The 16,011-nt window shown below is 46.7% G+C and overlaps 1 protein-coding gene across 1 annotated transcript in view; it reads right to left on the minus strand.

The window, feature by feature from the left end:
- Positions 1–513: 513 nt before the first annotated feature.
- HEG1 (heart development protein with EGF like domains 1) overlaps positions 514–16,011 on the minus strand; it is a 74,331-nt gene continuing 58,833 nt past the window's right edge. Inside the window, exons 13-17 of the mRNA XM_080919440.1 lie at positions 13,007–13,049; positions 12,289–12,326; positions 11,255–11,342; positions 8,412–8,586; positions 514–5,860 (exon numbers count right to left, since the gene is read on the minus strand). Of these exons, the coding sequence (XP_080775566.1) occupies positions 5,711–5,860; positions 8,412–8,586; positions 11,255–11,342; positions 12,289–12,326; positions 13,007–13,049 (494 nt within the window). The 3' untranslated portion in view covers positions 514–5,710. The remainder of the gene's footprint in view (positions 5,861–8,411; positions 8,587–11,254; positions 11,343–12,288; positions 12,327–13,006; positions 13,050–16,011) is intronic.

A 16,011-nucleotide genomic window follows, 5' to 3' on the forward strand; every position in this document is an offset into this window, starting at 1 on the left:
CATAGGTCCATCCATCCATCCATCCACCTGTCCACCCACCCAACCACCCATCCACCTATCCAACCACCCACACACCCACACACCCATCCGTCCACCCACCTGCCCACTCACCCAGCCACTATCCATCCATCCATCCATCCATCCATCCATCCATCCACCTGTCCACCCACCCAACCATCCACCCACCCAACCACCCATCCACCTATCCACCCACCCATCCATCCACCCACCCACCCATCCGTCCACCCACCTGCCCACTTACCCAGCCACTATCCATCCATCCATCCATCCATCCATCCATCCATCCACCCACCCACCCACCCACCCACTCATTCATCTTCAACCGTGTGTTTCTTCTCTTTGGGGCACTGAGGACAGAGAGGTGACTCATTGCCTCCATTTGCCACTCAGAGTCCACCATTCACTTTATCTATTTAAATGGTGCACTGGTAAAATAAATAAATAAAGACTTACAGACTCATTTGCTTGTTTTATGAGAAAACCAATGGGAATCTTACTAATTTTATTTTATTTTATTTTATTTTTGCTGACTAGAACGCCAGACTTAGAGTGGATATAAGTATAAAAATAACCAAATTCTTACAAATAATACATTGCTACTACAGTACTGAATAATTAGTGGAGGTGACATTATAATACAACTTTAAATAACATTCTCATGATGGGTCACACAGTCATCCCGGGTGTCAGCATTCAAGGTGTACAGAACAAAATCCGGGACAAACGGAACGGAGTTTGTACTGCAGCCTCGTCTCCATTTAACTGTAACACCAGCAACACACATACGTCACCAAAACTCACAGCAGCTCATGGTGAACCATCCTTTTCTCTGTAGCAGGCCTAGGTAATGCCCAAAGCTAAGTGAGTGGGTTCAGTTCCCCTGACAACCTGGCTCCACCCCCACCTCTATTTTTACCGTGTCCTCAACAATTCAGGTCAAGGACATTGAGCCCATTATTTAAAATTATAGCACAATCTATCAGGTGGCCCCACTGGAAATGTTCTCTTTGAAGGTGCCCTCGTAACAGAGGCAGGCTAGGGCCTGCTTCCTTTTAGACCTAAACGGTCCCCTTTTGGTTTCACAGGCTGTTGTGAAGGCTAAAGTTTCCATCAGACATAAAAGGGTGTGACTTTGTTGACAATGAAGTACAATGAATTGCTTGGCATTTAACACTTTAATATCCCTATTATTTTGACCCGGTTATTTTTAAAAGTTTAAAGTTATTTAACTTCAATGCTCTTATTGTGTTTTCCCCTTTGGGGATTTGAGAAAAGAAAAAAAGAACACACATTCCCAAAGACAAACTACAGAACCATTTCCATATCCAAACATAATGGTGAGAACCTCAGAATGAATGATACTGTCAAGAAGAAATGAGAGGGCTGGGGTGTGCAACTCCATGGGACAGCACTTGTCTGGCATGTGCAAGGCCCTGGGGTCCATCCCTGACTCTACCCTCCCTAAGAAGCAGCAGAAGAAAAAAGAAAGCCTTCAGGTAGATAAACATATCTATTTGCTATTATGCACTGTTTTAAATAAAATACCGAAATACAAAATTTCATATTGTTCTTCTTCCCAAAGGAGTAAGTGCTTTGGTCTCAAAAAAAAATCAATATTAATTTAGAAATAAGGGCAAAGCTCCTGGTTTCGAGTGTGCCGTGAAATGCTAAACCAAAAGCAACTTTACATAGTTATAGAGACCCCTGCATGTCATTCCTGGGGAAAGTGGCTTAAGGGAGCACCCAAAAGCCACAAGCTGGGGTGATGCTAAGGTGCCCACTCTGGAATAGACACAGCATCTTGGAAGACTATTCCAGTCTCTTTCCAACAATGCTGCTCTCTCCTATGGGCCAACTTTCCCGACTTCCTCTTTTAGACCATAATGGTCTAATAGCCAGCTCTTAGTCTTTGACCTCAAATACCACTACCATGCAGCTTGACTGCGCCGATCATACAATAGTTCTGGTTCAACATAACTTAGATGCTTCTAGAAATAACCTCCCCAATTAGGAAGATCATTCAGCACCTTAGACACTCAACTCTGTCCCCAGCCTACACAGGTTCACACTTCTACTATGTGGGGGTTATGGCCTCACTCTGAGAATAAGCAGGCAGCCCTCACATGGGTGCCTCAGCCTGGCTGTGCCTGTCAAAACCCCACCTACACCACTCTTTCACTTCTGAAGGCCCAAGCCACGTACCAATATGCCTCTTGCCAATCACAAACCAGCTAATATTTTCCCTTTTAGGACAGGGTGTCATGTTCTCCAGGAAGGCCTTGAACTCCTGATCAACCTCCTGCCTCAACCTTCTGAGGGCTGGGATTACAAGAGTGTACCATTATGCCCCGTTTATGGGGTTCTGAGGATAAAACCACATAAACGAGCTTTGTACATGCTAGGCAAACACTCTGCCGTCAAAACCACATTCCCCTGCCTCTTCTCTGAATGCTCATCATTGGCTAACACAGGTGCTGTAAGGCCAGATACTTTGCATAAAGCCTGGCCCATGGTGGGAACACATGATGCTATTTATCCTCCTATGAAATAAGCCACAGTGTCATGAGCTGGCTCATAAAGCAAAAAAAAAAAAAAAAAAAAAAAAAAAAAAAAGAAACAAAGAAAGAAAAAGAGAAAAGAAAGAAATCAAACAACAAACAACAACAAAACCAAAAACCTTGGAGTTTACACTGAGCTCAGGCTGAATCCAGGGATCCAGGAAGACCCCCTTTCTGAGCCCCGTTTCCAAATGCCCCAGGATAAACAAGTACTATCTGGCCTGGATCTGCCCCCACCCCACATACAAACATCTTCCAGGCTGTGTGGCTTTTCCTTTCTGCCCACTTCCCTTGTCATGGGACCCCTATCCAGGACACTTCTATGCACACAAATTATCCATTCTAGGTGTGGGAACTGACGCTGAACATTTCCGTCCAGCAAAGACTGCATGTCCAGGCATGGGCTCATCCTGTCTTTTCTTCTCATGGGTTGCTGATGTCCTTGCTGGGCATCTTCTGGATGTAACCCCAAGTAGGAGAGCACCCACACTCCGTTCCTCCCAATGGCGGGTAGACGCCTTTCTGTTGCAAGCTCCTCCCCAACCTGCAAACTGTAGACCCAGTGTGAAAGCACCCTTTTTTTGGGAGCTCTCCTTGTTTTTTTTTTTTTTTTTTTCACAGTAAAAACAAAAACACTTTCACTCCACTCTATTTGGGCAAGCATTTTTGGAATTCACAGGCCACTTTTCTTGATGTTGGAATTCTTCCCAGGAACAGAGAACTTCATTCTGTGGGGCTTAAGTCTCCTGGCCCTGTTTAGGTGCCCACCAGCTGGGAGTCTGTTTCCCTACACAGGTGGTCACCATCTGGGAGTCTGCCCCCCTACACAGGTGGTCACCATCTGGGAGTCTGCCCCCCTACACAGGTGCTCACCATCTAGGAGTCTGGCCCCTACACAGGTGCTCACCATCTGGGAGTCTGCCCCCCCTTACACAGGTGCTCACCAGCTGGGAGTCTGCCCCCCCTACACAGGTGGTCACCATCTGGGAGTCTGCCCCCCTACACAGGTGCTCACCATCTAGGAGTCTGGCCCCTACACAGGTGCTCACCATCTGGGAGTCTGCCCCCCTTACACAGGTGCTCACCAGCTGGGAGTCTGCCCCCCCTACACAGGTGCTCACCATCTGGGAGTCTGCCCCCTACACAGGTGCTCACCATCTGGGAGTCTGCCCCCTACACAGGTGCTCACCATCTGGGAGTCTGCCCCCTACACAGGTGCTCACCAACTGCAATGTGAGCTAAAGGCATTAGAAGTGTGTCTGGGAACAGCCATCACATTGGCTCTTCCCACAGCAATGAAGTTTGGGGCAAGCAGAAATACTGCCAGAAGGGTTAGAACTTGGCTACCTCAAAAGGGATCTGGGCTCAGGCAAGCAGGGCACCGGGGGCTCACAAACGCACAAGGAGCTATCAGTTCCACACAGAGACACAAACAAGACCCACGGCTTCTAGATGGCAATGCTTTGCAACTTTAAGTTGGCATCAACCAAGAGCAGCAGAATTCTCTCTGCACTAATGAATGCAACATGGCTAAAATCCTTTGCCCCTGACTAATGGTCCTGCTGTAGGGTGTGAGAGTGATTGGTGACAGTTCGGTGGTGACACATGTCACCAGACCTTAGGACACAGTGCACACATAAAGGAGGAACCAGAAAATGTCAAAGAAAAACGCATACAGAGCCATTTCCAACAGCTGTGCCATTTCCAGAAATATACGCTGCTGAGTCCCCAGCTTCAGGTTGGGGACAATGCTTTGACCTCTTCACCTCATCCAAAACCAGGACATCCCATAAGCTGATAGCCCCACAGGGGATCTAAGACCACACAGCCCTCCCGCCCCACAGGATCCCACAATGCAAGAAACAAACACAGAACTTCCTTCCCCCAAAGCAAGCTCTCAGACCCTTAGCTGGCATCGTTTTACTTCCCCAAAGCTGACTGGGACCTTAGCAGGGTCTTGGGGGGACACTGCAGAAGAACACAGATGTGTCAATGACTGGGTGAAAGAAAGTAAGTTCTCCCTCTGGTGAATTAAGCTTTAAGTGGTCAAAAGTTCTCCATTGAGTTTGCAGATAACTTTATGGGTTCACAGATGGGCAGGTATGCACCCTTATCCATGGCTTCCCCCTAGTTCCTCATTCTTCTTGGGGGAGCCCCCAGATTCTGCACTGGGGTTCAGGTTAAGTATCAGGTTAGTTGGTTTATTCCTCTGCACATTCTGATGTGGGGTCTACAGACTGCTTTTCCTCCAGAGGCACTAGCTCAGACACACCTACAACCGCCTCTCCTTTTTCACCTACACCCTGCAGACTCCAGTTCCACACGGATGAGCAGAGCCCCAGGCCCTCATGGGTCAAAACCACCCATCACACATAGGACAAGCCTGATTTTGCCAGTCAGGACACACTAAGGGGCACCTGGATGCTTCTAATGAGAAACAAAGGAATGTTTTTTTTTACCCTGATTCATACTTGCTTGGGAAAGTAAAATCAATACATTGTAAGCAAATGTGTCCTCTTGACTTAAAAAAAAAAAAAAAAGTTTTGTGCTGAGCCTTATAAATGTCACGGTCTCACTAATGGCATTGGCTTGGAAATGAACAGACAACCCAGGAACCTTAAATACTATGCGTCCGACCGCAGTGCTGCTCCGCCGCTACATCGCAGTGGTACCTGCTGTTTAGCGCAAGGTACCAGGCCGGAAAACAAAAGTGCCAGCACCTGGCTGTCAATCAATCACCAAACTGAGGCCTGTGGGAGTATCCTAGGAAAGAAAGGCTTTTTGGAATAGTTTGGAAATGTGTCCCAAATGAAGCCTCACTGTCCAATCTATTAAAGTGCAAATTAAGGGGAAACTGGGTCTGGGAAGTGAAGCCTAGTGGTCTGCTGCGGAAGATATCCTGTTCTCTATGCATTCAGAGACTCGGTACTGGCCCACGACCATGTTCACAGTAGCAACAGTGCTGAATGAGTGGCTTGCAGTTCCGAATTCATCTGTCCCTTCCCAGGTGTCACGCCCCTCAAGCATGGCTCTGAAGAGTCCCAGGAGCAGTGCTCACTTTGGGTGTAGTCCTCTGAGCGAGACATCAGGGGAAGTGGCTCAGAGAAACTGGGCCGCTCTGTCTCCCAGACTCAGAAGTAGTCTCTCCTCCTGCTCTCGTCGCTGATGAAAGACGGGTTGTACTGTCCTGGGAAAATGCAAGAGTGCCTCGATCCGGGCAATCCAGTGTAGGCTGGGTACAGTCCGTTGCGTTCAAGTTCAGGGTTCCTAATGTTTGTGGGCTGGATGCCAACAGGAAAGGGAGAGAAGTCAGTTATTCCTGGACTTAAATAAGCGTGAAACCGTTTACATTTTAATTAACGTAAATGGGGCGATCTATAAATAGCAATGTCTATAAATAGCTTCTCACCTGGAAGTGCAACCCACACAGGCCTATTTATGTATTCAGATAAAGTGGGATGGGAGATAGGCAGACGGGTAGTCATTCTATCTGTCCTGGTGACCCAATCTCAAAGTCTTGTTCTTCCTTTTTTCTTACGTGTATGGGCATTTTGCCTGCATGTATGAGACTGTACCTCATGGATTCAGTGTCTGGGAAGCCAGAAGAGGATGTCAGGTCCTCTAGAACTGGAATGTGCTGCAATGTGGCTGCTGGGAATTGAACCTGGGTCCTCAAGAGGAGCTTCCAGTACTCTTAACTGCTGAGCCATTTCCCCAGCCCCACATTCTGCTTCTTTTAAAACATTATTTTAATTATTTTTTTTCTGAATTTTATTTTGTGTATATGGGTGTTTGGCCTGCGTGCTGTCTGTACACTTGTTTGCCTGGTTCTCACAGAGGTGCCCTGGAACTGGAGTTACAGACAGCTGTGAGCTCCTACTCAGGTCCTCTGGAAGAGCAGCCGCTGGTCTTAATTGCTGATCTATCTCTCCAGCTGCCCCCACAATCTTCTTCCCCCTTCCTACCATATGCTGGGTTATAGGCATGTGCCATTACACCTGGCAGGGATTTTAACTTTATTTTAAAAGGGAGTTTGAAAAAAAAGTCAGGCCAGGAATCTGAAGCAACACTAAAGGCTTCACTGGGAAGTCCTCAGAGTGTGCACTGTAAACAGGATACCTACGAGAGCCAGTGTGGCACTCCCTGGACCACTTCGTGCCCACTGTGAAGGACAGCGGCACTCGGGTGACAGCATCACGCACTAACCTCAGGTTCTGTTTCTATAAAGGGAAGACAGGACGTGTCCTGGCTAGTTTTAGATCAACTTGACACAAGTTAGAGTCATGTGAAAGGAGGGAACCTCAATTGAGAAAAATGCCTCCATGAGATCCAGCGGTAAGGAATTTTCTTAATTAGTGATTGATGCGGGAGGGCTCAGCCCATTATGGGTGGTTCCATTCCTGGGCTGGTGGTCCTGGGTTCTGTAAGAAAGCAGGCTGAGCAAGCCAGGGGGAGCAAGCCAGTAAGCAGCACCCCTCCATCACCTCTATATCAATGCCTGCCTCCAGGTTCCTGCCTCTTTTGAGTTCCTGCCTTGACTTCCTTTGGTAGTGAACAGTTACATGGTAGTGTAAGCCAAATAGACACTTTCCTCCCCAACTTTCTTTTTGGTCATTGGGAGATAGCCTGCTTGTTTGCTATAATTAGCATACCACACCAGGGTTGAGGAGTCTCTAGCAAAGCTTGTGGAACTCAGACACACTGAGTACAGCTTCAGTTAGGGAAGGGAAAACATGTCCCTGGCAGAAAGGAAAAGCCAATGCCTGCTCAGAAACAGGACGTTTAACTAGAGTTTAAATAGAGAGGTGTGTTTCATCTTTATTTTCTCCACCTTTCTTGTTCTTCCTCCTGGCTGAGAAAATTTCAAACAGCACACTGGAGTAAACCCGCCCCTCCCATCCAAAGTCTGATCCTCCTCCTTCATCTCCATAGCAACCAGAGGGATTATGGTTTCTAGGCAAACCTTTTAGTGCCATTAAGTCTCCACAGCGCAAGGTCTCATGTTAATTACCACACAGCAAACTGATTATCGGTCACCTGGCATCTGTTTATTTTTCGGTTCAGATATCTGCATTTGTGTCAGCTTTATGGTTAACACTGTGTGATTAAAGCTGAACCGAACAGAAGAGCTGTGTTGTCTTCAGCATGGAGCAAGAGAGGCTTAAGGCAGAGGTTCTCAACCTGTGGGTCCCATCCCTTTGGGGTGGTGTCAAACAACCTTTTCAGAGGGGTTGTCTCGGACCGGACCGTCAAGAAAACACGTATTTACACTGCAGTTCATAAAAGTAGCAAAATTATCACCATGAAGTAGCAACTGAAATAATTGTCAGCACAGCAGGAGAAACAGCCTCAAAGGGTCACGCAGCATTAGGAAGGCTGAGGACCGCTGGCTCCCCAAGTTCAGCCTGGCGTAGTCCTGGGCCGGAGGGAGTCGATTAAAGACCTACTGAGTTTCTAAAACCTCCATGGAGAAGATGACCTGGAGTCACGCTGGCTGTGCCTTTCCCCAGCCCTGAGTTTCGTTTGACTGACAAAGTACGGAGTTGAGACTCAGGCTAGGAAAGGAGAGAGCAAAGGCCTGAAGCCACATTCTTTGAAGTTGCTCTTCCTGTTCTTAAAAGCATGGGTTAGGAATCACAGCTCCACTCTCCAAAAGTAACTCACCCTGTGGAAGTTTCCCTCACGCTCACACTGAAAAACTCTATGCAACTAGGCCACCGCTAAACCGACAAACAGCAGTGTGTCTTGGAGGTTTCGGGTCACTCTTCCCCTGAGGCCTTAGCTGGGATCCCTGAGCTGGGGACCCTGAGGCTGGCTGCCACAGACACCTACCGAGTAGTACACGTCTGTCATCTGCAGGAGGTTTTTGGTGCTTCCGTTCTCGTGCATTTCAATGGCTTCCCGGCCCCACTCTTGTGAGCGAGGGTTCTTGGGGTACTCGGCGTATGGGGACATTTGGAAGTCCCCACTTTTGAAGATGAGCTTACTTAGGTCATTTTTACTCTTTCTGTGAGAATTTAAGAAAAAAAATTGCGCAACAAATTCTATCAATAAGTCGTGTCAGGAAATGGCATCTTCGACAAGACTGAGCGAGGTGTTTTGCAATGGAAATAAGACTGGGAACCTAGTATAATAATATTTGACTAAAAAACTAAAACTGCCCTTAGGAGTCCCCTCTTCCATCCAAAAAAAAAAAAAAAAAAAAGACATCCCGACTTAAAGAGCCTAAAGGGGAGCGAAGATAGCCCCAGAAGAACTGTCACTGTCCTGTCCTCTGGGAGCAGAGGGCACTGTGCCTTGGGGTGGCCAGGGAAACAGGAATCAGTGATCACAGACTGTGGAGGGAAAGGAACTCAATGGTGGTCAAACATCAGAAGCCACAGGTAAAGTCAGTGCTGTTCTTGGGTTTCCAGAATCGGGGCCAGGCCACAGGGTGGCTCTGGCTCAGGAAGATAGCCCCTGGCTCACCTGTGGCTACTAGAGACCCAGGGATGAAGCTGGCCTTTCCTCTCTCCAGCCAACGTTTATTTACAACTTTACAAACCACATAAACCTCCATGGGGCCACCTGCTTAACAGACTTTTCACGTTGCCCTTTCAGGAGCTCGAAAACCGAGGTTTTACCACCTAGATATGGTTAGGACAACTGGCTTAAACCTGTCTCGTGAGAAAGGCACAGAAAAGACTTGGGGTGGAGCACGGGCCTTCAGTGCTGGCCCTTCCTCCAGACTCAGAGCCGGCTGGCTGCCACCGCTTCAGAAACCAATAGTCCAGGCTTCCTCCTAAAATGACTACCCTGTTGTGGTAGATAATGTTGCCAATGCAAGGCCCATGTGCCCCTAGCTGCCAGGTGCTGTTTCTCTGGGGAACCACCCTCAACAGGTTCATGCTCATCTTTAATAAGGGACACTTAAAGGCTGTAATCTGAAGTGAGTGTTTACAGTAAATCATTCCCGGAGGCAGAGGACGCCTTAAAATGTCCCTTTAACACGGGCATGAAAAGATAACTCGCGATTTTGGAAAAGTCCCTCCATTTGCCACACACAAATTCTTTCCATTTGATATCATCTAAATCAATGACTGTAATTTTCCTTTACTTAAACAGGTAAACAAGGGGGGTTCACTCTCTCTGGCTCCTCCTTTCTCATGGAAACTCCATTGTGGGAAGCCTGGAGCCAAGGTTCGTCCAAACCCTGGCTCCTGTTTCTTTATTGCTAAAATAGTTCAGGCAGCTCCTCTGTCTTTGTCTGCTCCTCTCTAACACACACACAGCTCTGAGAGGCGACTGATGAAACCATACAATTTACGTATAATGGTTTTAAACAAATTCACAGTGGTGTGACTGTCATCACAATTTTAAGATGACCTTGTCACCCCCCAGAAGTCTCAGACCCCTCAGTGATCATCCCTGGTTGCACAACTTCACCCTGACCTCCACTCTAGACTCCAACCTTCCGTCTCTATTAGATGCAGAGACTCTAATAACTCATATTCCTGTCACACCCCAGATGATTGTTTAGATGCCACATTTCACTGAGAACAAGGTTTTGAAGGTTCGCCTCTGTGTCAGTCAGCGGCTGATAGAATGTGGCTCTGTCGCGTGTGGGTTTTGTGTCTGACAGCCCATCGGCACTAGACTGCTCCCCCCTTTGACTCTCAGGAATAGAACCGCTGTGAATATACAGGTTCAAGTTCTCGTGTGGGTATGCTGTATCATTCTTAGGCATCCACGGGGACCAAGAGCCCTGGGCTTACCACATGTTCAAAGTTGCTTTACTTTCTCGTGTCCTTACCAGCCATGTGTGCCTAAGGACTCCAGTTCCGCCACATTCTCATCAACATTTCTTATTTTCTGTTATTTATTTAAGATACTCTTGTTGGGCTGGAGAGATGGCTCAGCAGTTAAGAGCACTGACTGCTCTTCCAGAGGTCCTGAGTTCAATTCCCAGCAACCACATGGTGGTTCACAACCATCTGTAATGGGATTTGATGCCCTCTTCTGGTCTGTCTGAAGACAGCTACAGTATACTTATATATAATAAATCATTGAAAAAAAAGAGCTAAAAAAAAGATACTCTTGTTGTGTAGATACTAAAAATGAGATACTCTTGTTCTGGTTGTCCCAGAACCTGGAACCCATTAGGTAGACCAGGTTGGTCTTTAACTTAAGGAGATCCAAAGTGTCTCTGAGTGCTGGGATTAAAGACGTGTGTGACCAAGTCCAGCTGTATTTTTTAAAATGGCCGCCTGTATTCCTGGCTGGCTTTGCACTTGCTTTATAGCTAAGGATGACTTTGAACCCTTGGTTCCTCTTGCCTTTACCTCCTGGGCTGGGATCGGAGGACAATATCATGCTTCCTTCCTCCATTTCTGCATGGCTGGGGCGCAAACACAGGGCTTCGTACACACTGGGCAAGCGCTCTACTAACTGAGCCACACCCTCAGCTCCAGAGTTTGTAACTTTTTGATTTTGATAAAGTCCAATTCACCTTCTCATGTTGTTGATTGTGTTACTCTTGGTGCTTTGGAGACAAGGTCTTCCGATGTAGCCTGGGCTTACCTAGAACAGTTCTCCTCCTCCTGCCTCAGTCTCCCAAGTGCTAGTTTATTCAAGGCAAAAAAATCAGCCTTCATCTAGCCTACATGGGGATTTACAGGAGAGCTCTCACCACTCACCTGCAGCAGGTAACGATGAGTGCAATGCCCAGGATGAGCAGGAGGCCACCTCCGGCTGCCGCGATCACCACTGTGATGAGCTGATATGCTAAACAGCAGACAAAGGGAATAACAATCAGGGCTGATTGGCAGGAGGCCCCCAGTCAGAAGCTCTCTGGCCTCCCCCCCCCAGATCTCCAAAGGCTAGCGTTCAGATTCCCTTGTGTTGGGAGGATTCCCCCCTTTCAGCCCCAAATTGCTTTCTCTAGAGCAGCCCTGATGACCTCACTAAACCACAAAAGAGAGACAGGCAACCATCGCGCTTCCCCAAGCTGTTCTGCAAGACTTTACTCTTATTTTTCCTCTCTCACTCTCTCTTGAGTGCCTTTTGTCATGTGAAAATTATAGATTAGGAAATTTAACTTTTCATCTTGATGATAATAGTGAAGATAAAGATGCGAGCTTCACACCGGAGGCAGAGGCAGCCTGGTCTACACTGTGAGTTCCAGCCAAGCCAGAGCTCCCGATGTGCTCCCTACTGGTCACTCACTGCAGCCTCAGCACCCCCCCCCACCCCCCCCAACCCCCCCCCCCCCCCCCCGCCTAGTGTTCATTCCCTGGGGACCCTACAAAGACAACGCTGTGCTTCCTGTGTTTTTCTCCCCTTCCTCAATTTGGGCACACCCACTTATAAACTATTCCCCAAACACCATGTGGTTGCCCCAAGACTCTAAATGGGTTCTAAATGGGCTCCCCTTTGGAACAGTCTTCTGATCTCATACCTCCCATGTATCTGCCCAAAGTCTTTCTAAACCTCCCTCCAACTCCATGACTTCCAGGAAACATGAGTGTCTTAAACTCTCCTGTAGGTGTGCGGGGTCTGTTCCATGCCTTGTACCTCATGGCTCATTTCTTCCCCTACACCATACAGGGCTTTCTCTCTGTGTGTGCTAGTTTGTTTCCCCACACACCTCACACAGGACAGTGGAGAGGGGAGGAGCCTGCCAGCAGGTCTGGCCCTACCCTGTCACCAATCTCTCCTTTGAGATACTTACGGTTTCCACAGTTGAGACCACCAAGGCCAAATGGGCAACTGTAAATCAAGAGCGACAAGAGAAGACTCAGTCTCAAATCACAAAATCTGTAACAAGGCAATGTGTGTGAGACATTGCTCTACTTAGGGAGGTTCTTTATTAGGATAGTCTGTCTTTCTTTTTCTGGAGGGGGAGGAAGACATTTTTCAAAACAGGGTCTCTCTGTGTATCCTTGGCTGTCCCAGAACTCCCTCTGTAGACCATGCCAGACTGAAATTCAGAGATCCACCTGCCTTTGCCTTCCAAGTGCTGGAATTAAAGATGTGTATCAACACAGCCGGGTAGTTTGTTTTGTTTTGTTTTTTAAATAAGCATACTTCATTATATATATATCATTGATTATCAATAAGCTATTTGTTACGGGTTAAACATTCCAGAAGACCCCGGCATTCGAAATAGTATCGAAAATATTTGAAATACCCCAATTTGTTTTAAAGATGTATGTATTAATTAAATGTATGTGAATACACTGTCACTGTCTTCAGACACACCAGAAGAGGACATCAGATTCCATTACAGATGGTTGTGAACCACCATGTGGCTGCTGGAAATTGAACCCAGGACCTCTGGAAGTGTAGTCAGTGCTCTTAACCACTGAGTCAGCTCTCCAGTCCTAGGCTAGTTTAAACAAACAAACATTTGCAACAACTTCATCAGAAGAAGGGCCTAAGGAGCCTACCTCATGCAGGTTTCATTTTCAAGCCTATACCCATCTTCACACGCTGCAAGAGAAAAGGAAACATCTATGAGGGATAATGTGACCAGAAATCACAGTTAATTAAACACCAGCCACCCAAAAGTCCACAGGAACATTCTAGAAGCAGAGCATTTTTAAATTATCTATATCCTGACTTGAACACTGTTGTCATGATCAAGAAACTTTTCTTGTCCTCATTGTGCCTCAGTTTCCCATCAATAACAAGAGGATAACAAGAAAATCAGTGGCTTCTTGAAGAGGTCATATAAGATAAATCACAAAAGTGGCTCTCGTGGTCTGGCATCTAGCAATCACTAGGCAAACGTCTTCCTTTGTGATTCTTTTAGTATGTTCCGTAGAGATGAAGGCCATCAACCATGGAGTAGCCTTCCCTTACAACACAGGGAAATCTTTACCCACTTGGACACACTTCATTCTATAGTGTTGATTATCAGTGTTGTGACCCGGCCCTCTTAGCCCTCTCCCATGAGAAGGTAGACATCCTATGAGTGATAACTCTTTGGAAACTCAGTCCTGGTTGATGCCCAGGTTTTCATATGTGAATTCTTGCCCTGCTATCTGTTCCTGGGATTCTAGCCAGATCTAGATATGCCCTAAATTTCTTGCCAAGAACATAGCTGTGTTACTGGATAGGGTAAGGTCCAGTTCTACTCCTGGGTCGACAGTTCTGGAGCCTGTCTGATCACAGGACACTTTCGATATTGTAATAACTCAACCAAGCAGCAGGGATGCTAACCCATGAACAGGTGAAAGCAGATGATGAAAGATGTCCCCAGTACACAAATTCCTTGTAGCAAGGAATGATACAAATTTGATTCATGGTTAATGCCTGATATACATTGTATAAGAGATCAGACCAAAAAGAAAACAAAAAGACACAGAATATAGAGCTGCCCATAAGGATCAAGTGGTAGACACAGTAGGGGAGAACTTAGAGAGGCAAAGGCAAGCATGGGCTGGGGATGGGATCGAAGGTAGACACCCTACAGGCGGGAGGGGCAGGAGGTCTCAGACATCCCGTGTTCTGCTATGAATTTGTGCATAATTGTATTATCTGTGTAGATGTGTTCAATATTGTCTCCATTTAAGTTGTTAATGCTGGAAGCTGAGTATTCCTAGTATTTATTCTACTGTTTTGCGTCATCTATTAACTGCGACAGAGTTCCGTGGGATCCAAAAACACTTTGGGAAACACTGTTCCAAATAACCTGGAATTGATCTCCTAGCAGATCTTAGGGTGCTGTGAATACAGAAAGGACTCTGCAGGCTCACCTTTCCTGAGCCTCCTGCAACTGAGTAGCCCTGGCTGTCCTGGAACTCACTCTGTAGACCAGGCTGGCCTCGAACTCACAGAGATGCACCTGCCTCTGCCTGTACTGTGTTTACAGGTATGTGCCACTGCCACCCTGCTATGAACTTTCATGGTTTCGGTTTGGTTTTTTAAGACAGGGTTCCTCAGTGTAGCCCTGGCTGTCTGGGAACTCTCTGAAGAGCAGGCTTCAGACTGTTTACTTAAAGCAGCAGCCACAAGAAATCCCTATGGCACCTACTGCAGGATACCGTGGACCACATTGCTACAATACCATAGTAACCTTTTGGTGAGCATGCCCAGAGACACTTCCTGTGGGCCGCGATGCCTAAAAAGTCAGAAAGTCTCCTGGCCCATACTAGTGTGCTTTCTGGACTTCATGGGCTTTGACTCCTTTCAAAGTCATGACCTTTCTGGTTAGTCTCGGATCTTAGACCCTGCATGTAAATTCATGGCCTTCCTGGGCAAATATACTATTTAACTTTCTGCATGTTCCCTGTCCCTCCGGTCTCAACAAAGTAGCCAGTTTTCTCTTCATCTGACTTACCTTTTAAATATGAACATTTGCTAGCTTGGAATTCATAATTCTCCTGCTTCGGCGCCCCAAGGCTGAGGTGACAGGTATTTGAGACTACGTCTATTCCCCCACCCCTCTTTTCCCATGCCACACCTAAGCAGCCAAATCTTTAATTTTTTTTAAAATAATAACATATCAGAGTGTGGTGGTACATGCTTTTAATCCCAGCTGTTTAGAGGCAGAGGCAGACAGGCCTTTGTGAGTTTGTGGGCAGCCTGATGTCTGAGTTCCAGGCCAGCCCTATCTCAAAAAGAAAATAACTTTATTGTGCTGAGATACACACTTGATCTGATGCAAATTCTATACATTTCTGTAAACTTCAATACAGCTAGAACTGCTAGGCCGAGGCCATAGAGACTCGCTTAGGGTTTTACACCTTAACTATCAGCTACATAGTTTATGTACTTATCCACCACCAAAAAAAAAAAAAAGTTCAACACAGTTGAAACTAGAAAAATAATTTGTTTTATATCCTCTTTATATATGACTCCTGTGTTTTGCCTTTATTCTGACCCTCCTCCTTACTTGGTATCACTCTTACTTGGTCTCCTCTCTAAATGTTATACTCCACCCACACGGACACTGGTTGCATACGTGTACCTTACAGGGCAGGATCTGAATGTAAGGGAGGGATATGTGGTTTCGTTTTGTTTTGTCTCTTTCTTAATTTGGGTGACCTTGCTAAACATTACGTCATCTTCTTTACAGCTGAGTAATTTTCCGTTTCGTTCTCCGTGTGCCCCACGTTTTCATTATCTATTTACCAGCTGATGGACACCTAGGTTGGTTTTGTTTCCTTGTTGTCGAAAATGGAACGACCATCAATCTGGGCGTGTGAACATCTGAGCGGGAGCCCTGGGCTTCTCCGCAGAGATACCTCGAGGGAAACAGCTGACTCACGAAGCCCTATTTTTAATCTTTTAAGGAACTTCTAAACTAATTTCCATACCTCATGGATGTCCTCAGCACCCCCCCAGCAGCAGCAGCACCCCCAGAGGGCTTTCTTTCCACTTCTTCTAACACTGGCTGTTAGATTTGTTGATAATCCAGTGTGGGGTGAGGCTCTATCTCAGAGTAGTT

This window comes from Micromys minutus (assembly GCF_963924665.1).
Source record: "Micromys minutus genome assembly, chromosome: 7".
In the NCBI taxonomy this organism is placed as follows: domain Eukaryota; kingdom Metazoa; phylum Chordata; class Mammalia; order Rodentia; family Muridae; genus Micromys; species Micromys minutus.